Source organism: Ischnura elegans, chromosome 2, assembly GCF_921293095.1.
Source record: "Ischnura elegans chromosome 2, ioIscEleg1.1, whole genome shotgun sequence".
NCBI classification, from domain to species: Eukaryota; Metazoa; Arthropoda; class Insecta; order Odonata; family Coenagrionidae; genus Ischnura; species Ischnura elegans.
The window spans coordinates 131,155,791-131,180,589 of NC_060247.1; the positions used below are offsets into that span (position 1 = coordinate 131,155,791).

The following is a 24,799-nucleotide window of genomic DNA, read 5'->3' on the forward strand; positions in this document are numbered from 1 at the left end:
TATAGATAATATAGGCTGTCTATAAATTTTTACATTCAGACATAGATTGAATTTCGCTCACTAACTGAAATTATGATATGAGAATCGTTTAGGTTGATTCCAAATCATTCCTAAAAGATATCTCCGTGGTTTTGAGAATATTAGACATCGACATTGTCACTTTAACAATTTAAAAATAAGAAATCAGCGAAAGGCAGTAAAAGATTGGACTGAACTGAGAAAACCGGGAGTCTACACCATACTCCGTAATACGGTCAGACATAGTAAAGACAGGGATAACAATCTAAACGAGGATAAACGAACATCGTAGGTACTACCTCCAATTGGGGCAATTTGAAAAATTGGCGGTGGCAGAGGAAATACAAGGATGCAATGTGATGGTGCAAAACTCCTTAATCTTTCTCATGAGTACTGAGATCGAACAGAAAAATATAACATCCAGAGTATACGATAGGGTCACGTTTAGGGTCACCAAAAAGCCAGTGATATTTGATATGACTTCAAGTACTTTAGCGGAATAAAAATAAAATGAATTACGAAAACCTAATGGGTAAATTTGAAATGAAGTATTAGCGCAATCAATTTCAATAATTATAAATACTTGAAAAACTTGTCGAGAAGTATTCTAAACTCAAGGTTTTTTATTTTTTTACGTACGCCATGTTATAACGCCATTACGCCATGTTATAACGAGTATTGTAATACATTGCCATCTATCGCAGATGATGTCCATATCAAGTCCATTCGTATCAAATTATGTCTATTCGTATTTCAAGCAGTTCTTACCGCCCTAGAAAACTATGATCCTACATAAACATTTCTTATGTTGCCAATATTAATCAAACGCTTTTGATGGTAGATTTATTTTTATCTCGAAAATTTACTTTATTTGAGGGATGTCAATAAACTCACAGATGGAAATTTAGTCATAGTGTGTGCTTATCATTTCATAGGTAGAATAATTTCATGTATTCGGAATAATGCCGTCCGAATATTTCACAAAAATAGGAAATAGAGAAAAAGTTTTATTGCAAAACTTTCGTGCTCTCGTTGGCATTGCACCCATAAAGAATTCTTATAATGAAAATCAATTGAATGATAAAATTGTTTAAATGAAGATACTGCGAGTTAAAATCTGTAAGATTCAAATTAAATGTGTCGAAAAAACATAAACATCTAAACAAAATGATACGAGGAAATATAAAATACAGTCCCCGAACAGTTTAAAAACAAAGATGCTCAATTTTTAAAAATCTCAAATTTTATAGAGGTGTTAATAACAACAATTATGGCGAAAATCGTTTGTAGTACCTACGGAAAGAGATTTCCTAAACATCAATTCGGCCTAACCACACAAGACGATAAACAAAAAACGAAATACTCACGTATATAACCCAGTCCTTGGGGCTGTGGGCGTTGGTACCGCAGATGTATAGGCGTCCTCCGTCGGACATGGGCTGTATCACTCGAATGTGGTTGCGGCAGTCGAAGTGCTGTCAAAAAAAAAATCTTTGATTCACTTAAAGGAAAAATCACAATATACACCCATTGAAAATGACTCAATATGGACTAAATGGATAATATACACTTTAAATATAGACACAATATACCTACTCTTTTAGGGCTAGAATACAGCCAAGAGTACAACGTTTGCATTTAGCCTGTATGCAAAAAAATTAACGGCCACATAGGAAATACGTGGGATAGAAATAATTCTTTTCAGGGCTTAAAAAGAGTCAATAACGCTACTTACTTATTTAATTTTAAATTTTCGTCAAAAAAAATGTATTTTTAATATTTCTTATGGCAATGGTGATTTAAATTTAAAAATATTCTCAGAGTATAATGTCGTCAAGTTACTAACTTAGAGTTAACAAATGTTTAAGTTTTCTTAAAAATAAACATTTTCTTGCTTGTCTTCACCACATTATTACCCAGCAAAATGTGGCTATTATGACCAATTTAAATTATGGAAAAATAAATTATCAGGGTCAAAATAAACGACCCGCAAGTAAGTTAGGAAGTACTAAAGCGGCTAGAAACAAAAGGGAGAATATTTTTTCGAATAGAACAAATCATAACCTAAGAGGGAGAGATGGATAGGTACTTTTTCACTGCCCATAGCTACAAGATATTTTCAGAAAGGCGATTCGATGCATCATGATTCTTATAATGATGAAGCAAATGGTACAGCAAAAAATATGAAATTGTTACTTTCTGCAATGCCACGAAATCTGGAGTGGACGTTGTGGGCAAGTTATGCTCGACATACTTTGTTCTAAGAAACACCAATCGCAGGCCATGATGGTATTCGTACCAATGCTCAATGTAGGAGCAATAAATGCCCAGATAATTTATCCAGAGAATAATTATATTTCCCAGAAACTTCGTAAAAAATATTTCATAAAAATCTGGCAAAAGAATTATTGGCGGAATACATAACAAAGAGGTCTCAAATAACTTTTTCACTAAAAGAGTGGATAAAATAACAATAGAACTCAGCATAGTAATTAATAATAACACTGAAGAGAATGAATTGTGTAAGGGTAAATGTATACGTTTCCGAAAGGAGACTGAAGAAAGTGCAAGAAGAGAAAATTCCGCAACCCGAAAGAGGTGTTAGGTCTATGGGCGAAAAAATCATTGAATGCCTAAATATAAATATATTTATTGTAAAAAAATTCATTTTCTTGGAGCATTCAGAATATATCTGATGTAATTGTTCAAATTAAACATGTTCATATAATGTTTATGCAATAAAAACTGTAGTAAGTAAGTTTCAAAATATTTAGTATTTTGTCTTTTATTAATACAAATATCTGCATCATTTTTGTACATAAATTTGTTACTCATGTATGAAATTAAATATTCTGTGATTGAATTTTCGTAATTAAAACATTCATTTCCACATTTCATTAAAACATAGCAAAATGGTGTCTGTGAGACGCCGCGCGATAAACAGAGTTCCAATGTGTGACGCATAGACGGAGGGTTACAAATATTACATAAACTAACCATCTAATAAACCGAAATATTGATTCCATAGTGAGACTTAAATTCTTTTTTAAATTGAATGACAGTTTAATGTGATATGGATGATATCCATCCCGGTGTGGAAAAGACTTGAAGTCTTAAAATCTCTGAATGGGAGTTAATCTTCTCAAATGCAGGACAGCATAGAAGATGGCTAAAGAGGCTTTGCCCATTTGGTAAAGGCAGGATTAGGCCATGAGATCTAACTCCTTACATCAGTGAATGGCTTCCATCAACTTTTCCCCGGATTTTCCTCAAAGAACATCTAGAGAGTGTCCGAAAATTCTCGTCTTAATTACTGGGACAACCCATCCCTTTCCTCTTCCTAACTTCTCATCCATTCCATCCTGTGAGTAACCTTTTGCAAGGGTTGTGGAGTGGATTTAACCTCACATTACCCTCCTAGCCTTCATTGCCTCCTCATCTCTCTCTTTTACACCAGGACAGCACGCAGCCTCAGATCAGAAAGGGCCTCGAAAGCCACCAAGAGCTTCTTGGCCCCCTTTTTCTCCGGAAGCAAATTTAATATCACGATTCCGGATGGCGGATTCAATGCTGTAGAGGAATAATGAAGAAATGTATTACTCTCCAACCTACGGCAAATAATGTTGAGACATGGGGATTATGCTGGGTCCACCTGAAAGTCGCAAATGGTTTTGATGGGGTGCGGTGAGAAAGGTGGAATGTAGGTGATAAATAAAAAGATTATGGGAAGGACGGAATAGTTTAGATGTAAGACTTTGGCGTGGCCTAAACTCACGGAAGTCTACAGGCCTCTGTAAAAGAAGGAGGCATGCAATTTTCTTCACAGTATATAATTGCGATACGGGTATAATGGTTCTTCATCTTGCAGACATTGTAAAATGCATCGTTGCCTTAGCTGCTGCATTCAAACTTAATGCTGCATTGCTTGCTATATAATGTTTCTTGAATGTATATCATGTTAGTAGTGTTCACCATTACACACTACAGTCCATGTTTTATTCTAAAAAGAAGCACTAAAACCCCACCTAAAGTGTTTCAATGACAATTATTATTATCTGACAGACTTAAATGTGACACAATTTTTTTTCAAAAGTGATAATTTGGTACTAAAGCATTTGAATGACAAGTGCTGAAAGAAAATTTGAACCATACGCGATTGATAAGTAATGATTCGTACCAATTTATCCAGGTATCAGGTTATTTAAATGGCATAAAACTGTACAGAACGAGGAAACGTGGGAGGAAGCAGTGCTCGACAATGGTAATGGATGATAGGGAATATAATAGAAAGTGCTACGACGAAAAGCAGCAGAACTACTAGTGTCCCAAGATATACTTTGGATCTCATTCTTAATTTTTTTATCCGTTCTATTTCGTGATTAGTTTTAATTTACCATAGAATTTAACCGTTCAAACGCTTAAATTGAGATCCAAGCACAAATATACTGACTTTCATTCGCCTTGGCCTCAATATTCTGATGTTTTTTTTAATTCATCTACGAATCTTGAACAAGATCTTAATCGTTCATCAGCTCTTGTTAATTCCTTTTCTAATATAGCCTCATATAATTCCTCTCTCTCTTACGGATTATAGATTTATCTAACCCTCAGCTTGTGGTACGTCTACATCTAGTTCCGCTTCAGCGTCTCACTCAGGCCTTTCCCAGTACAGGTCTATATGTAATATTACACTTAACATAAATAATTACCAGATATTCCCTCGTTCGATATTACATAAAATGAGAATGACAAATTGTTAATTTTATTTGGAGTACAAAGAGAATGGTATATATATCATCAAGGAAGAGGATACTATTTAGAATTCTGCATAATATCAAAGAAATCACACTAATCTACGCAGTCTACTACTCTTGGAGCAATAAGTAGCGCAAAAAATTAAGAATTCTCTTGAATTGTATGGTTTTGCGCTATCCACCCGTAATTCAAATTACGGCTCGATAATCTACAGAAGAGGATAGGATGAACTGGAACTGAGTGGATCACTGTGACCGGCTGCTTCATCATAGGAAATGTATCTTTATTTTTCTATATATTTCACTTCCAAAATAAGATTATCAGCCTCTACCGAACTAAAAATTTCTAAAAATATTACTAGTGATGAAAATTAGGCTAGCAAATAAACCAGAGGGGAAAGCAGAAGTTTTCTGTTATGGTGAAAGTGACATAAATATAAAGCGGCAAATGGATAAGTTTTATTGCACGCTAGCATCTATCTAAGAATGAATATCGCTTTACTTAATATCTACTTCAGTAGAGCAAAACAAAGACAAGGCAAAGACAAGCTTTTTTGAAATTATATGCCGCATACTACACAATAACAGTTTAATCACTATAGCGCACGGAAGTCATATAAATGCTGTAATTTAAATGGAAGCCAGAAATTCTAAGATTTTACTAATAGTCTTATTTAAACTGGCACATATGAGATATCCTTGATTGAAGCTTCTTCGGGAATATTTTATTTCATAATAAAGACTTTTATTCGAGATAGCTTGCATCCCCGTACGCGCAAACCCTCTTCGCGAACAAAAAAATATAAAAAGAGTGTAGCCAGTCTTCCGTGTTCGAAGGCGCGCGCCTGAAAAAGTGAAGTAAAGGGAGGCACCATGGGGAATAAAATGCTTTCATATCAACAATTGAATGTGAGTTTGTGGTGGTTTTGAGGAGGAGAAGGGAGAGTTGGCGGAATCATGCCCCTCTTGGAGCTGCGAATTTTCTCCGAAATTAGGACACTCAGTATGGAATAAGGGAGCATTATATGTGTCCCTTAGGGAAGGGCAGGAGCTCGAGAAAACTCTCAAGGGAGAAAACACAAAATAACCTCATGAAACTTCAAAAACATTGAGAAAAAAATAAAACCAAATCTAAAAGTTTCGCTCATCAATAACAAAATGTAAAAATGAGAGAGAGCGCAATAGTATTTTTCAAAAGTTTTGTTAATTTTATGCATGCCTGTGCATGTAATTCTGCTCCGCCTGGCTATAATAAGGGCTTATTTAATGTAGAAAAAAAGTTACACTGATGCAATCAACGTACAATGACATTTTGTTTCAAGAAGAATCAAATGAAAAATCCCAATCAATGATTCACATGCTAAATCCTATAGCATCAAAAATGAGGACAGAAAAGTCATGCATTTATAATATGTATTTCATTAGTAAGTCATTTTATAATATGTAATAAATACCACTGGGGAGCAACCAATTTGTTGTCTTAGATCTGAGACTTGTTTTTGACTCAATTTTAGCGTCTGAATAAGATGATAAACTCAGTTTTTATCTATCACGTCAACTTTTTAATCCACAGGATACCCTTTTTTTGTCCCATGTCATAAAAAATTTGCATATCAAGGAATTTTAAGGGATATTTTGCCTTTTATGCTACCCTTACAGAATGTTATAATTTATAGAAGGGTTATATACAGTTACTGCATGGTAAAATTGCGATCACTCAAATAGTGACTTTTTTATGAAACGATAAATATAAATATCAGGGTAAACATTATCGCTCCGAGCTATTTTCTGGAGTGTTTAATCTGTGACAATCTATTTGATAAAGACTCAAATCTCGCACTAAATCATGCTGGTAAATCCCTTACGATAGGAATCATCCTCAATTTCAATATATTCGTCATCACATCGATCATCACAAGATTCTTATTCCTGTACTTGCAGCGAAATGAAATGAGATACTTCGTAACCTGGCTCGGAGATTTTAGCTAGATTCAGCACTGGGCGTGTATATGATGATTAACTAAGATACTTTATTTTACACTTGATTTTCTTGCCGTGTACAGAATTTTTTGCTTCACCACATGAGTGATATTTGGGCTCTCGCCATATCATAGGTATACCAAATGGAAATGTATCGTATTCCCTTCTTCTGGTCCGTAAACTCTTGAAATGCAGCTTGCTCACTTAATGAGGATCCCCCATGATTTATCTTGATCACTAATTTTTACCTTCAAATAGGCAAAATGGGCTTGCTTGACAAGTGCATTGCTGTATGCCTTTTGGCGCCGACTAACGCAGACGGACAGAAAATTCGAAGATCCAAGCGTAATGGAGTGGAAATTTTGCATATTGAAATAAATTCAAGATAGGAAATTTCTCAGGTCATATGGAAGAAAACTAAATACTGCCAACATTGTAAAAAGAATGATTTCGTGTTCCTACATTTGGCAGCCTTTATTCTCCTCCTAGTTCCTGCTATCGCGTCATCCCCTTCGTCTTTTTTTGCATTCTTTACGTCCTAGACATAGTACTTTCGTGGGAAGGGGGATCCAGAGACTGAGCTGGTTGAACTCGAAAACGAGGCAGTAGCAACAAAAATTTTTCGCTCTGCATCACTACTCATTCTAGAGGTTCATGGGACGTTTTTCTAATCGATTGCTAGGATAACTAAGGCCAATCGAGAACTTCGACGCTGAGATTGACAACGACAAAACGCCTCTCAAATCGAACTCAAGGAAGGGATCCAGAAAAAAGAGTTAATCATCAAGTCATCTTTCAGGGAAAAGAAGAAAATAATCTTTCGTGACGGAAGCTACACCGATCATAAAGTAAATCCACTGCAATGCAATTCCGCAATAATAGAAAAGATTGGTTGGAATTTGTCTTTTTGTGGACGCTAACATATTTGTCCCAGTTCCATCATTCGATCCTCGGTCTTTTTTTTACGAGGTGCGGCATAATAATAGAGTTAGGAGGGAATAGATGGACAGATAATATGCTAGTTATCCTGTGTAGTTGAATTATAGAATCTAATTCCCTCTTTTCGGCGATTTCATCCCACTTTCGCCATAATCTCAAATATGATTTCGTTAAAAACTCAATATTTACTTGAAAAAATAAGATTTTATTGAAAAAAATGGAAGCTGAAACTAATCAAAGTATACTCAACATGAATAAAATAGAGATAAATTGAAATCTCCAGAGAAGATTTTAACAAAAACCACTGTTAATTTATCAGACAAGAGTAGAATTGTGTCTATTTCATGTATGCTTTGCATAGAAGTGATAAAGACGACACGCAAGACAGGGATGTCGTCATCAACGAATTTTAACAAACTGAATCATATTTTACTAATGCTTCATATATTTCTGTGCATCATTTTGATTAGGAGCACTAGTGAGAAAAGAAAATGACGATTTACCCAAAAGCAGGAGAATAAGCAAGACATAAAATTAAAAATGGAGTCATCACGTATTTTTCTTCAACATAACGATAAAAGGATTCTTACCTTCGCTCAACTCGTTTTAACTCGTCAAATTAACTTTTTCAGTTTATAGCAACGCTACCACTTATGGAATCCACCCAATTCTTTTCATTTCTTCACTTTATACGTCTCTTTTGAGATTATAATTTTCCTCATAAGTTTTTAATCCACGTGTATGAAATTTTCTACGAGAAATCCCATGCGGACACCAAAGGAGGAGAGACGAAGGATTGAAATGACCAATTTCCAGCTTTAAAGGTAGATCCTAACGCTTTGAATATAATTTAAGGGAATGGGATGAAACCAACACCACCGAAGTGGTAATTCATATTTGAATACAGTGAAGCGTACTGTCAAAAATGCACAGGGTTTCAACTTTTGATAGCGAAGTTATTCATCCGCAATAACTTTCATTTTTCCAATGTTAAGCGATCATTAATACAATATCCCAAGTTCAACTTAACTATTTGGCCACCAAGAAAAACCTTCCCATCCACTTTTGGTTGTTTTCAATCAAGAGATGGTCTCTCTGCGTGAAATACATTAAGAATTTATACTTTTTCCCACTTTATCTCTGTGATGAGCGTCACTTTGATGTAGAGAATATCCGCCGACGCACAGTGGGCGGAAATCGGAAAAAGCCGGACAAAATTACAAAATGGCTTTTTTTGAGTTATAAACTTGAAACTTCGCAGGTATACTCAAAAATGATTGAAATTTATTAATATGTACTTAATTTGACATAGATCCTACCCGTTACTGAGATACAGAGGCTCAAACGTGAGCAAATTTCCATAAAAACGCCCGTCTTCAATTTTCTCTGAAAATCTTCCAAAGTAAGTGAATGGTGAAGTTATGGGTGGATTCTTGCCGAATAAAAAACCACATAATCTGTTAGCATGGTGTTTTTTCTTTAATTTTCCGTAATCTTAAAGAATACAGCCCATAAATTCTTACCGTGCAGTAACAAAATGGCGGATACTGTTTTTAGACAAAGTTTTACATTTAGGTAGAGTTTCAAATAGGTTTTCGGCAAGGTCGCGCAGAGTAACTTATATGAGAGCATTGCTTGAAGATTTTTTGAGGTCTTTATGCAGTTTTTTATGAAATAAGTTTGCGTCGCCGGAAATTACATTCATTTTTCGATCGCGCGGCAGGGTTCTTCTCCGCGCGTCGGGAGTTGGATTAGCCGCGCCGCGGTAAGGTTATTGAAGCCGTATGGGTTTTAACACTCAAAATTCACCGTTTTTACGTTTTGCTTCAAGACACCGATTCTCAAATGGTCTATGGTGAAGACAGTGGAGGTTGTTCATGCGATGTACTTGCACGTTTCATAGAAGTTCATTTCGTTATCTTTGGATACGATCGAAGACCATGCTTCTATTAAAAGCGTTCAAACCTCGACAAAGTGAGTTGTTTTCCTGGGACTCATACAAAAAGACCTACCAGAAAGATACCAGCTGAGACCCTTATACCTTCTTCAATCACCGATCCCTGACCCTCAGGATTCTAATTTCGAAAACGGTCGTTTTATGACACCCTGAAGCGGAGCCCTTGGCCGTCTTAACGGAGGTATTCTGGGATGGGAACTTCTAGCTTTTTTAAAATGTGCATCACACCCTCAGTTTTACTTTGACATACAGATTACCATGTCTTTACACGTTTACCATACGTTCCTCCCCGTGTACGCATTAGGGCATTGGAACACCATAGGTTCGACAAATTTATTATTTCTAAATTTTACATAGGCTCCATCCGCCATTCCATAGAAAATGCCACCTCACATTATTACATGACTTGATATCTACAAAATAATATTAGAATTGGTAAAAAAATCATTCACTGGGTAAAAAATATTTGCTCCATTATTTATTGCGGAGGCTGAATTTAAGACAAGGCCCTGATGCTCTGAAATTTCTCAATGACTTCCTGACAAAACGCATCCTATGGCCATACCTTAAGAAATGGGTCGAGTTCTCGAAATAATGAATGATTTTTGTGTCGATACAAAAGTTGGCTCGCTGACTCTATAACATTTCCAGAATTTGTTATGCATCACTTTCCCGATACTTCAACGACAGCCGGTTGAGTATTGTATTTTTGTAAACATCTATTCCTCTCAAATTGATTAACTAAATAAAATCCCCCCCGTAGCTTCATGCTACAAAATTCATATTATATTTGCCAGGCATTCCAGGGCGACCAAAAAAATGTCGCACCTAATGTGTTAGATCACGCAGAAGAAAATTCAAACTTTTAAAACTACTGCTACTACTGCTGAGCTTGCTCTCGCGGCATCTGTGAGTTTGAGAGAGAGGGGAGACACTGCAGCAGCTCACCTAATTGTAGAAATAACAACTACGACCCCTACTCGGGCTAAGAGAGTTCTTTCTAAGTGGAGGACGAGTGAAAAGGTCCACCCTGAGATGACAGTGGAAGAGGCACTGTCATTGATGATTGCCTCTGATTTGACCAAGCGTCAACATCGGTCTTTTCGTAGGACAGCTCTGACAATGAGCCATGGACACGAATTGTATTCCAGTTATGATAGAATAGCGATAGCAAAAAAAGGCAGCTTATAACGAAGGAATTAAAATAACTGAGACCATGTGCGAAGTAAACCTTCAAGCACCACTGAACCACACCATATTGGGAACAATAGCCTACTTAGCCACCACTTCCACCTCTCAAGAATTAAAATGTGTGGTGAACTACACATTAATCTCTAAGTACGGTTTTGATGGCAGTTCGGGCCACTCTCAATATAAGCAAATGTGGCAACAAGTGGATGCTTTAGATAAATTCCTATTCATGAGTTCCCTTGTATCTCTTAGTTTGATTAAAAAGCAGCAGGTAACAAAGGCGCTACAGGTAACGACTGAAGTTTCCACTTTCTCTTGGTTAATTACATTTATCTCTAAACTTTTGATAAAGAATTTAAATTGCATCGGAGGCACTTCTCACATATAGGCTCTACAATTTAAGATGATACTATCTGGGAAAATCCACTGCCGACGTCGACACGATTTTGTCATCCCATCCGCTTTAGGTGAAAAAAAGAGACAAAAGAAGCTACAAAATCAGAAAGACATTACCTATATCGAAAGGCAGGTGAATGGCCTTAATGATTTCAACTCTGGATTTTACACGATCAAGTTCTGTTTACTTCTGACCATGATCAACGGAAAAGTAATGCTTACATTGCTTACCTTATTTTCCTAATTTTTTCTTAATCTTAAAACCCATATAATTTATTATCCTACAGGGAAGTATAGTCATTTCGAAATTAAGAAAAACGATAGTTTTTAGTTTGCAACACACTGAAGGACAGCTGAATCATGGGGTTCTAAATCTGCGGTGCAAAAGCGTCGGGTATGAATAACTTAGGAGATGTAAAATATCGTTCACCTGATATCGATAAATGTTCTGTTGGTTTGTGTACGCTGCACTGCCACATATGATTTTCTGAATGCATATTGGATATGTCGTTATCGATTGGAATTTAAACAGTAGCATTTGATAATTTTGATTTATTTTAGTTAGGAAAGGAATGCTAAGAAAAGTTTCAGCTAAAATTGATAATATAAATTAAATTAACTATTTCGAAAAAGATGTTCGGGGATTTATTCAAAAACGTACTTACAGGCAAGTGGAAGTTTGAAATTTCTACGCTCCACAAGCAAATTAAAATCACTTTAACAAATTCTGCGCACTCAAGAGAACTTAACTTTCCTTCACCACAGTCCAAGTAGAACTGAGGGTATGATACACGTTTTAAAAAATCTAGAAGTTCCCGTGGAATTGTCTACCTAAACTACCCTGTCTTCATCGTATCTGCTTCAACAACTTTCTAGTGCTTACTGTCCAGGGCTCCGCTCCAGGGTGTCATAAAACGACCGTTTTCGAAATTAGAATCCTGAGGGTCAGGGATCGGTGATTGAAGAAGGTATAAGGGTCTCAGCTGGTATCTTTCTGGTAGGTCTTTTTGTATGAGTCCCAGGAAAACAACTCACTTTGTCGAGGTTTGAACGCTTTTAATAGAAGCATGGTCTTCGATCGTATCCAAAGATAACGAAATGAACTTCTATGAAACGTGCAAGTACATCGCATGAACAACCTCCACTGTCTTCACCATAGACCATTTGAGAATCGGTGTCTTGAAGCAAAACGTAAAAACGGTGAATTTTGAGTGTTAAAACCCATACGGCTTCAATAACCTTACCGCGGCGCGGCTAATCCAACTCCCGACACGCGGAGAAGAACCCTGCCGCGCGATCGAAAAATGAATGTAATTTCCGGCGACGCAAACTTATTTCATAAAAAACTGCATAAAGACCTCAAAAAATCTTCAAGCAATGCTCTCATATAAGTTACTCTGCGCGACCTTGCCGAAAACCTATTTGAAACTCTACCTAAATGTAAAACTTTGTCTAAAAACAGTATCCGCCATTTTGTTACTGCACGGTAAGAATTTATGGGCTGTATTCTTTAAGATTACGGAAAATTAAAGAAAAAACACCATGCTAACAGATTATGTGGTTTTTTATTCGGCAAGAATCCACCCATAACTTCACCATTCACTTACTTTGGAAGATTTTCAGAGAAAATTGAAGACGGGCGTTTTTATGGAAATTTGCTCACGTTTGAGCCTCTGTATCTCAGTAACGGGTAGGATCTATGTCAAATTAAGTACATATTAATAAATTTCAATCATTTTTGAGTATACCTGCGAAGTTTCACGTTTATAACTCAAAAAAAGCCATTTTGTAATTTTGTCCGGCTTTTTCCGATTTCCGCCCACTGTGCGACGGTGCGATAGAATAATGGCGTTACATATCACTGTCTAAGATTTGGCCGCAAAAATAGAAAAAAAAAAGAAAACGATCGCATTAGTCTGTAAAAACAGCTTCAAAGGATAGAGCACCTGGTAATGCGTTATTCATTCAGGCAATGCTGAAATAAATTGGGGAAATATATTGCCGCAGAAAGTTAGGGAGGACCCTCCTGCATACACGTAATTACCGTTAGTTTTGTAAACGCTTAAACTTGTTCATTATTTAAGCCCCAAAAAATGAATGACTTGTGCTCGAGAGGGAAAAAATAGCAAAGTATACCAAATATTTGACACCTATTCGTTGAACTTAATCTTTGAGAATGCATTGAGTCCCTTATCCAACTAAATTTGAGAGGATCGAAAGATAAAAAACGCATGCTAATATGTATTGTTACATACGTCATCGCGTTCCATTTCCGGATTTTAAGAAGGTGAAATAAATGAAGGACTATAATAAAAATCTTCGTTATCAGTTTTCCGGGCGAAAGATTGCAAAAAGTTTGCTTTTTTGCTGAGGACTATCTGAATTTCAACGAAAAGTTATTTTTCACTGTTTTAGGCAGTATCATAGAGCTCAGATTTGGGGTTTAATAATATACTTAATCTATGGCAGTATATAGGCACTCTAACCGAGAGAGAACCATGAGCAGGACGATGAGACGACAGATAAGCATTCTTCTCACAAATATCCCATTTAATACCTCCCTAAGGATGGCCGTTAGCTGGTAAAGGAGTCATCTAGGAAAAATATAAAGTAATTCTCTTTGGAGATGCTTTGTGTTACAAGACGGAGTAGGAAGGGCATTTGGGGAAACATAAAATGGAGGAAGCAGCACCAAAAAGATGGAAAATACGATGCATAAATGAATCGCTAACTACAGAAAGAATACACCAACGGAGGAGAGAAAAGGGATTAAAATGACTAATTTCCAACTTTAAAGATAGATCCTAACGCTTTGATACCATTCAAGGAAGTGGTACTTAATATTTGATTACAGTGAAGCTTACGGCTAAAAAAAAGCGCAGGGTTTCACTTTTGAAAGTGAAGTTATTCATCCGACATTACTCTCATTTTTCCAGTGCTAAGCAATACTTATGACCTAAATACCAAGTTCAAGTATTTAGCCACCAAGAAAAACTGATAATAGCATTAGCATAATGTCCAAGTTGGACGATCTTTCTTTTATTTCTCTGAGTTATTGCTAGGTGCAAGAAACTCAATGTTTCTCACTAAAAGGAAACATGCCAAGCCAATACACAGAGCTGACATGTTTCCTTTATGTAGGAACCATTGAGTCTCTCACCTAACAACAACTTTAAAAAAAGAAGAATCGTAGATAAAGAAGTATTGTTTGGTGGATGTGACGGAGGATATTCGAAGCTCCAAGGCTGTATCCGTCTACATATGTTCGGGAGTAAAAGTCCATCCCAACTTACGCTATTCGGGGAAAAAATTTAAACTGCCAAGCTACGCTCCTCGGATAAAGATAATCAACAAAGAATACAATAAAAAGTGCAACGCTTACAACACCAGAGTTAATTTTATCTCATAATCGAGAAACAATTACGGGACTGCAATATTCACGTCAAGTTGCCTTGAAATTCCAGTGAATTCTCATTAGAAATAACATATGCAAGAACGGACTGAAGAAAAATGGAAACAAAACTAATTTTATTACATTTTAGTGCCATTAAATTAGCTGATAATCTTTAGCTGTATGTTAACTTTAGAACTGAATGTTAACTGTCTGCATAACTCATATTTTAGCAGTCTTCCCAGCTGAAATTACTTGTCTTTTAGTTGGCATTAAGGCCGGCAAAAGGAAAGTAAAAGTAGATAACGTGAAGTGTTAAAAAAAAATTAGCGAGGAGAGGGGGTGGGTATGCTTGCATGCATTGTGGAAGGGATGATGGTGTAGATCATCCGAGTGTTTCGGCGACAGAGGGATGGGAAGCGACGGGGCCGAACGGAAGAGTGTCGGAATGGATAGAGGTGCACATTAACGGTTTCCATGAGAGTAACGACGCTAATGCCAGAAGAGGGAGGAAGAGGAAAGTTACGTCTAGTGCGGTAGTGAGTTTTAGGGTTGGGGGAAGGACGGTAAGAGAAATGGGATGGGGGTTAGAGAGGGAAAAAGAAAAAAGGATGCGGGTTAAAAGCTGCGAGGCAGAAATCGGATGAGACACGGCACAAGGCCAGGGGAAGGACTCGTGAAATGCGGGTAAGGTGATAAGGTCATATGCACTACTCCGAGGGGTTTAAAAAAAAGAAGTAAACATTAAATCCTTAAATAAAAAAGTATAAAACAGGGAATTAAAACGTCTCTCAGTCATTAATTAGGGATTCCTGGATGTGGGCGAACAACAGAAAAACATAATTAAGCTTTTTTTTCATTCTTGACGGAGGCTGTAGACCATAAATTGAGTGAGTATGTGACTAACTAATGAAAATGAACTTGAAATCTAGAGCTATGGGAATGAGGAAACGAAAAAGACCCAACAAAGAGTGAGAAAGTGGAATAAATTAACATACATATTTGTGTTTGCAATGCAGTATCATTTGGTGACTGTGCTCAGTTATAAACCTTTTGCAAAAATACACCTTATATGGAATCCAAACACAGACCTGAAACGGAATATAAAATCCTTATATCAAACCACGACACTAAAACATGTTTATCTCTCGTAGGATTTCTTATTTGACAAATACAAAACTAAGCAAAGAAATTGTGTCCTTTACGTAAAATGGAAGTATTTTAAGCCCATGCTTCTTCCATCCCGATTAATCTCGTACTTTTACGAGCTTCGTGAACACAGGCAATAATACTGAAGCTAATTCTTACATTAAATAATTGATTTAATATACATGAGAGTATTATAAAAAATATTAGGAAGAATTTCTCAATCGATCGTGAGAGACAGTGCTTCCCTTTGCCTCCGGGATTTCCGCTCGATACTTCAGTGTGAATGACACGCGAGTGTGGGCGGCACACTCGGCGGTTGACAGGCGAAGCGACCGGGTCAGGATCCCCTGGGGGAAGGTCGCGTCAAACAACAGCAGAAGGAGCAAGCGGTAAAAGGTCTGCCCACAGAAATTCCATCCAAAGTGCCCACATGTTTCGGCGCCGCCCGTTGACTTCTGGCCTCGACAGTTAGTTTTCCGAGCGGATAAATTCATCCGAAGGGTACAAAACTGGCCGCATAATGACGCCACTTCACGAGGGCATGTTCCTTGAAATAAAAGTGTGCCACCTCAATCGACAATTACATGATCCTATACGAATTATTGTTGAAACGTATAGATTAGAGATAGTGTCTCAAAACGCTGATGGCATCCTGGAAGGAATTTGCGAAGCATATTATGGAACAATTGAGTGCAGTATTTCCATGGAAGTAGAGAGTGATATGTAGCGGCAAGTACTTGCATCTTTGATCGTATCACTACTCGTAGGTCGCACATTATTTCTGGAATGCTACAAGCTAGTACAGAGTACAACTGTTATATTTGGAGTTAGGTACTGTGAATAGTTGCGAATCTACCAAGTTTAGAAATGTGTTGTAGGTTTTGTCGAAAAAAGTATAAAAAAAATTTTAATTCTCCTGGAAATAATATTGCCTTTAAGCAACAAACTTTTGCAATCACAAACTTCATTTGTTTTTATAATGATCACTAGAAAATGTCCAATCATTTCAGTTACAAGCCACTAACTCGTCCTTCACAATAGAGCCAAACTATGGAACTCTTGCGCTGTTGTGCCTACAAATTCTTGACATTTAGCAATTCCATTGAATATGCGGAGATGGAAGAACTGAGGCTGTCTGATTGAGGAAGGCTCCGTGAATATTCTCTCCTCTCCCGTTTTTCTGCAATCACTTTTTTTCGGCTTTTTTCCTCTCTCTTTCTCTCTTCTATTCCCACTCGTGCGCCGAATGGCTCTCCTTTTTTTCCTTTTTGCCTTTCGCTGATCTATCTTTTTTCTCAACCTGAGGCACCGGCGCCTAAAGCTCTCTTCTATCTCCCACACGTCTCCGCATCTACCACATGGCTCGCTCTATCTTCTGCCTGGTGGGAAAAAAAAGAAAATCATGTCTCGCCGCGCGGAGCGTCACGGAAAATAAAGGAAAGCGCATCGAAGCGTCGCTACGCAGTGAAAAACGTTTATTTCACTTTTGTTATTCCCTGAATGCTAAAAATTATTTCTATAGCAATACATTCACAAATTTCAGCCAACGTCCACTATACTAAAGGATTTAAACCCTACGCTCAAATTCTGAATTTGATTATTATTTTGGCATTTTTGGCGGATATTGGTTCTAATATGGAACAGAATCACTTTTCAGGGGGATAAAAGGGAACTATCTGGAAAAAATGACCGTTTTAATGAAACTTAAGCCTAATTAGACCCATGCGGGCATATCAAATACTTTTCATACAGATTTGAAAAATTTCCTTGGAAAATTACTCACTAACAGTGCATTGAATGGTTCAAAATGGCTTATCAATATTTTGAAATTCGGTGATGAAGTTGGGATTAACAATGGATTTTTAATTTTCCACGCAACAGTTATTTACTGAATGGTTTTGACTATTACTGGTTTATTATCAAAGTTACAACTCCAAACTCTTTGAGTACTTTCGAGTTTGCAGGCGTTCATGTTGTCACCATTTGTACGCAAAAATTTGAAGATATTAATATTGCATTGCTATTTACAAGTACTCCATCCCAATAAAAAATATAGTCGGAGTCAAAATATGGTCAACGAGGTGCTTTTGTCCACAGTGTAATCGGAAGTCTTATGTGATGAAGAAAGAAATTGACGCTGAATCCCTTGTAAAACGAATTAATAGTTAGACCATAAAGGCATTTTTCACTAGAATAAATCAAAAGGACTGGATTTGGTTTCTAAAAATTTAGCTAATATCGATAAGCTTTACAATGGGTGAGATAAACAAATAACAGTTCGAAAGAAAACTGAATGTAGACGGGAAGCCAGTGAGTTGGCAAAAATGAGACTTCTATTACTCACCCTAAAATAAGGAAAACAAATAAGCTCTCTAGAAAAAAAAAACTCTACGGAGTAAATACATTTCAATCTCTCTGCCGAGACTTATCTCAAATATTCAGTTTTATTGTACTCTCCGTTTTGAATTTGATTTCACGTATTTCATGAAATATCTGTCCTCGTGTGTCAAGCCAAAGTCCTCACATAAACCTTCAGATGAGTTTAATAACAGCAAAGAGAGCAAAATACTCCCAGATACAAAAAAACTGTGCACGTTTTTTATTCATGCGAGAGTTTTTGAATTAAAAGTACGATACGACTTCACAAGATAAACAGAGAGACCTACTGCTTCCACGGGTGTATTTCCAGGAAAAAGGCGGTGTACGAGCTATGTTTGTCCAATTGAAAATCTCGTATTACGCCTGATGAAATGGACGCTGAATCTATCGTAAAACGAATTAAAAAGTTAAGCCAGACAGTCATTTTTTCACGGGAAAAAATCTGTGCACTAACCTGATATGTTCCTCTCCCTAGTATTCAATTGAAAACATGGCTATCATAAACCGATAGGCTTAAAATTATCATTTTTCCTTTAGCTAATTCCCTAGGGTCCCAATTTGATTTGCTATCGACAAATAGTGGATCACATCCTGGAATGTTGCTCGCACCTTTATATGAAGTCACCTCTCATCTAAAAAAAAGTTCAGTTTAACATGCATATCAAACGCAGACTCCGTAACCCAGGTCACATGATGATCAAAATAGTAGTTAAAACTTCATTCATTTACATAGATCTCCTCGGAATGTACTTAACGACTAGACAGTTAAACCTGTCTGACGCTCTTACATTGTAATGCCACAACTCGTTGCGGATTTTGAAATATCTAACGCTGCAAATGTAGTGCTTAAACTAATTTAGCCCCAGGAAAAAGCCGTTGCACATATTGCACGCCTGATAGACTAAAACATTGTTACAGTGACGCCCACTTATGCTAAACACAAGGCTTGGCTTATAAAGGCGACTGCAGCTGCATCGATAGTCCTCAGCCAAGGAAATAATATTAAGGTAATGGAGAAGAAGTGCATTAACTTTTGTGGTCATTTCTTGAGGTTCTATGTTTGAAAGTGTACCGTCTAGCTTTGGGGAAAAATCACAGCTTAGAATACAAATTTTGTACAATTATCATTCCACTGTGTAATCGTGCATTTCAAATACATTAGTGTCATTTGACTGGAAAACCTCTTCGGTTAAATAATGTTGATCAGCGATAGGAAGTTGCTGGATAGGGATTTAATTGGTTAAGTGATGATGAAAAAATATTTTCAATATTTTTTTCCACAAGGATATAGATAATGACGTCAAAGAAATCTTAATTTGAAGCATTTGTACGAAATAATTTCTCTCAAGATGTGGCATAATATTCTCCACCAGATGATGAAGAATTAGATATGGCTAATATGCAAGATGAATATTAATGGCGTTACATGGAGCGTTCCAAACCTTTCAATCTTGACTTCCGCCTATTATTCATCATTAATTGTGAAAGAGAGTTAATCAGCTAAAGTGAATGTCAGGATCGAGTTTATTAGCATTCATTAAATAAAATCACATCTTTACCTTTTCAACCGGAGTTTTTAAAGATTTGATGTTCCCACCAAAAATGTCACTTGACTCCAAGCCCCGATAATATTTTTCCGCTTTTAGCGAAACGGAAGGAAACCAGAAGTTAAGTCTCTCCGAGCAGTGTGCCTCTAGGCACATTTTTCCTCACCGCTAAACTTATGCAAACTGCGTTCCTCATCACGAAGTTCGGGTATTAATCACCCCATAATTTAACCGCAAAATCAAGTGAGGAAAATGCCGAGATTCAAATTATCAATTGAAATGAAAGTATACCGGGACTAGCCACGGTGATAACTTTTTACGGAGTCACCCGCAATGCACAAATAGTGCGAAAAATCCACAGAGGAAAAATCATTCGCCTTGACCGGGATTCGAACCCGGATCCCTCGATTTCCGGCCGAGTGCTTTAGCCAGTTAAGCTACCGAGGCGTCATTCTCCCCTGTGGAAATTTGTGGACTATACCGGACAAGGTGGTATGGACTGCTGAGCATATGATGCGACTAGCAGTCCAGGTCGTGCGCATGGCGCCACAGCCGGAGGGCAAAGTCCGAACTTTGAACACTAGAGGTGTTCGCTCTGGACTTATGAAAGTATACCGGGACTTGCCACGGTGATAACTTTTTACGGAGTCACCCGCAATGCACAAATAGTGCGAAAAATCCACAGAGGAAAAATCATTCGCCTTGACCGGGATTCGAACCCGGATCCCTCGATTTCCGGCCGAGTGCTTTAGCCAGTTAAGCTACCGAGGCGTCATTCTCCCTACCACATTAACGACGACCATCCTGGCAACACGATGTTACATTATTACGTGTCATTTTTAATTTTAGCTCAGCAACAGTACAGCTGCAAATATTCTTACTAATGTCATTTACAAAACACATGTTGAAAATGTTATTCCAACCGTATTGGTTGCTCGAAATAAGACAAAAATTTAATGGCAAATAAAGTGAAGTTGAAGAACTTTCAAGACCATTATTAACAATTTCTCTTGCCCTAATTTTTGAACCTTAATTCTCTAATTTCCCGATAAATATTCATGAGAAGAATAACCTACCATTCGCCCAGTGTTAATTTTTTAGACACGGAGTTCAAGTCTTGGGATGCACTTCCCTCCACACCCTAGTGATATTTTTGACGTTTTCACGGCGCAATAAACCAGAAGTGCAGCGGCACCGCTCGTGACAATTAGCCGACCGCTCAAGTTCCACAAACTGCGTTCGTCATCACGAACTTCGGGTCTTAATCACCTCATAAATCACCACCAATGGAGGGAATGAGAAGGGTGACCGACCCTTCCCTTCCACCCTCCTCACAGTCGAAACACCCGAGACTCGGACTTCGAAGACGAGGAAAAATGATCACCTTGGCTTTAATTCTAGTTGAATCACTTAAATTAAATATGCTTGAGAAATCCGAAAATCCAGGATAAACTTGGCCAATGGGCTTTCGGCAAGTAGTTTAAGTAATGGTAATAGTCCGGCGGTCACTTGGATATTAGACACTCACATGCTGTATATCGGCCCCGTGGTTAATCCCATGTGAAAATGCTGGATTACAATATTTCAGTTAGTTTCGCCTTTATGTTAAAGATTTTTAAATGCTTATTACTCCGTAAAAAATAGTATTTATTTGTAGTTGTAGGCGATATTATATTACTATATATACCTTAATTACTTTATGCTTGGGCTCTATGTGCCCCGAAACGCATGTTCCTGTCTCTTTCCTGCTATCGTGTGAGTGTGTATCTTACCTTTCATCCTTGTGTCCTCGTCCATTTCTTCTGCTGGTGAGTGGTCAGCTGACCCAGTACCATCTATTGGTTACTCTTGTGGGCCACAGCAAAGGGAGTTTTCTTTGTATAAATCCCCGCCGAAATCATTGTAAATCTTAGCGTCCTGGTAGCGCAACTGGTAGAGCACCAAGCCGGCAACCAGGAAGGAGGCTTTGGGTTCAAGACCCAGCCAGGCCGCATTTTTACCCTCTGATTTCTGGCTTTTTTTTCATCTACCACAGCACCGTTGTCCTCGTAGTTTTTCCGTTATTTGTTCCTATCCCTTTCTTTCCTTACCTGTCAATTTATATGTATACTTGCAGCTTAATGCGCCGTGTGAATGAATGAAGTATTATATTACTTAATGTATATTTACAAACAAAATGATTTGTCGAAATGCCTGACACGCTCTTGAATCAAGCTTGAACTTTCTGGGAGTGAAAACGAGTATTGAGGTGAGAGCGAAAGGGCGAGTATTGACCACTCGGAATAGAATGACACAGGCTGGATGTGGACGGGATGTGGATCGAAGAACTCCTCGCGGATGCAACACGAAAACTACGCCGAACCACCATACCTAATAATTTTCTTCCAGACTCGTATAGGCGAAGAGAAGTTACGGCGATGACACGAGACTCCTCGGAGAGATCCGATAAGACTAAGGAGGAAGCGCGCAAGCCAAATAAATTCACTGAAAGCTCAAATTCGTCGGCGAAGTTCCGCGAAAGCTCCAGCCACATAGCATAAAAGCACATATGCAAAAAAAACTCCGGCGGTAAAGACGATACAGCTCAAAGCAAGGCGGCCAAGACACTTGCTGCTTTAATGCCTAAGATGCGACGGGAGTGGAATATGACGGTCATTCACACCAGTTCTCAGTCTTCGACTTGTTTCGCAATTCTGCATTAATTCTTTATCATTTGAAAGAGAAATTCGAGGAAATAAACAGCAGTTACACTAGGGATTATTTTGCATTATCCACTTTCGTCTATATATTTTGTTAAGTTTTTAACATTTACACATTGTTAAAGTGTTTTGATAAATCATTCATTTTCTTTGATTTTTCTTACATAAATTCACCACTGACCAATAAACATAATTATAATTTAAGTCATGGGATGAGGTTTCCCTTATGGCTATGTATTTAATACATGTTGTTTTAAGGAAAGAAGCATGAAGTCACTAATTTACAAGGATACTGGATTATTTTCCAGCACTTTGGAACTTTTTCCATCCGCAAATGGAAATCGGAAGTAGAGTCAGCTCTGATAAGAGAAATAATTCCTTACGTAAAGAAACAGCATGCGAGATCGTTGATGGTTCGAGAGAACGAAAAGACAGAGATAGCACCAGTACAAAGAAACCGTTAAAACGGACGCGCTGGCAAAACCATTTCGAGGAGGAAGGCATGAAAAGGGGGAAATGATTAAACATGATAAATATCGGGAAAGAAAAAATCTAAGAAAGAAACTGAACCACAAAAAAATCCAAAAAAGAAGGTAGTGAGATATGAATGGAGATGAAGGCAGAAAATGCGCAACGAAAGTATCGAACAAGAACGACACAGAAATCAGTCGGGAGGAAGAGATCTGGAGTGGAATTCGTTTGAACTTCGGCACGCCTGTGATGTTGATACGAGGGAAGGACGCTTTCATGCTCAGCAAAACCCTTTTTGAACGTGGATTCTCGCGTGAGAGTGGAGGATGAGGGCGACACGGAGAAATAGAATTGGAGAGGAAAAAGAGAAAAGCGAGAGAAGCACTTTGATTCAAGGAACAGACGGGCAAAAGTGAAGCCAAAAAGAAAGAGAGAGTAAAACGGTGGTATAGGAGAAGGAAATTGCGGGTAGTCGGAATGAAAGTGAAATGCAGTCGGCGGGAAATGCTCTCGGGAGTCTGAGCGGAACAATGCCGTCCTTCGTCATTCCTCTCAACCATTCGGTGAATTGCGAGTGTCGCAAAAGGCTGTCTGGAACGGAGATGCGACAGTGAAGGTATTTCCCAGTTTCTCCTGCATGATGTAGACAGAAACTAAACGACTTAAACCAGCATGGCACAGCAAAGCAACCAATATCACATGATAATAAGACTACAGATATTATGGAAAGAGAATATCTCATCTACTTTAAAATTATGACTAAGGTACGCTGTAGAATAGAATGGTGTTACATACTGATAAATACCTCAAATACTGCTGTTTCAAGTGCCGCCCCCATAAAGCTGTAAATAATGTGAAATCGTTTATTATTAAGCCGCAGTTAGTGATCAAATAGTTCACATATATGAATCATTCAATGCCTATCTTTACAGTTGCAATAGGAAGTGACATAAGCGTAAAGTAGATATTCATCAACCTATAATCATAAAATGCTGTATTTTGATTATGCATACAGCTCCATTCCACAAATAAAGCTATAAACTGTTTGGAAATTGATGATGGGCAAGCACTTCGTGGATTACGAATTGATGCTAATATTTCCATGAAGTTTCCTTTCATGATCCTAATGCATTGCTTCTCGTACTCAAAAACTCAAATCATACCACTCTGTGTTATCATTTTCCTCATCCCTTTAAAAAAGTTATCGGAAACTAGACGATCATGAAGGGCACACTTTACAATTTTGAGATGCTATAATGTTTCCACAAATACAGAAATAGAAGATTCTAGTGTCGGCCAGTGGATGTGCGGTCACTCACAGTGCATTTAAATAGGTTTACAAAACTGGCCAATCGCGTCGCAGAGGACGGAAGCAAACGAGTGACACGGAGTAATAGGCTCTAAGGAGACCAGTGTACCTAATTCATATTCGTTTGAAATCAGTTTATTCAGGACATTACTTTCCAATGCTATACCTTGCCAGGGAGCGGAACAATACTGCGAATATGAAGAATAAACGGATAGATAGGCTCCTAACCGTGGAACGAATATTTTTGAAAGCCAAATACAAAGTGCCAAAAGTGGCAGCATGAGTATATCTCCTACTAGGATGGATGTAGTCGCTTAATATTTCAAATAAACTTTTCAATTTACCATTTTCCATTGAAGTTATAGACATTATGGATGCTAGCGTACAAAATGAACTGTCTTCATCTACACATAGAATTTGAGTACACAGAAAAAATCTTAGCGGATCAAGGTAAGTAGATGAAATCCTCGATAGCAACGCAATAAATTTTTAAAGACCCTCGTGGACTTCTAGGTAAGAAAGGCTCAAAGGAAATGTTTTAACCTTGGCTATCTTTAAGCATAAAAAGGCTTTTGTAACATACCTACTTATTTTGTGCACAAAGATGCCCTTTTCGGAA

The 24,799-nt window shown here is 37.6% G+C and overlaps 1 protein-coding gene across 1 annotated transcript in view; it reads right to left on the reverse strand.

Moving 5' to 3' along the window:
- The window catches only part of LOC124154637 (semaphorin-2A-like), a 584,917-nt gene that overhangs the window by 10,852 nt on the left and 549,266 nt on the right, over positions 1-24,799 (reverse strand). The window contains exon 5 of the mRNA XM_046528480.1: positions 1,386-1,493. Coding sequence (XP_046384436.1) covers positions 1,386-1,493 — 108 coding nt within the window. The remainder of the gene's footprint in view (positions 1-1,385; positions 1,494-24,799) is intronic.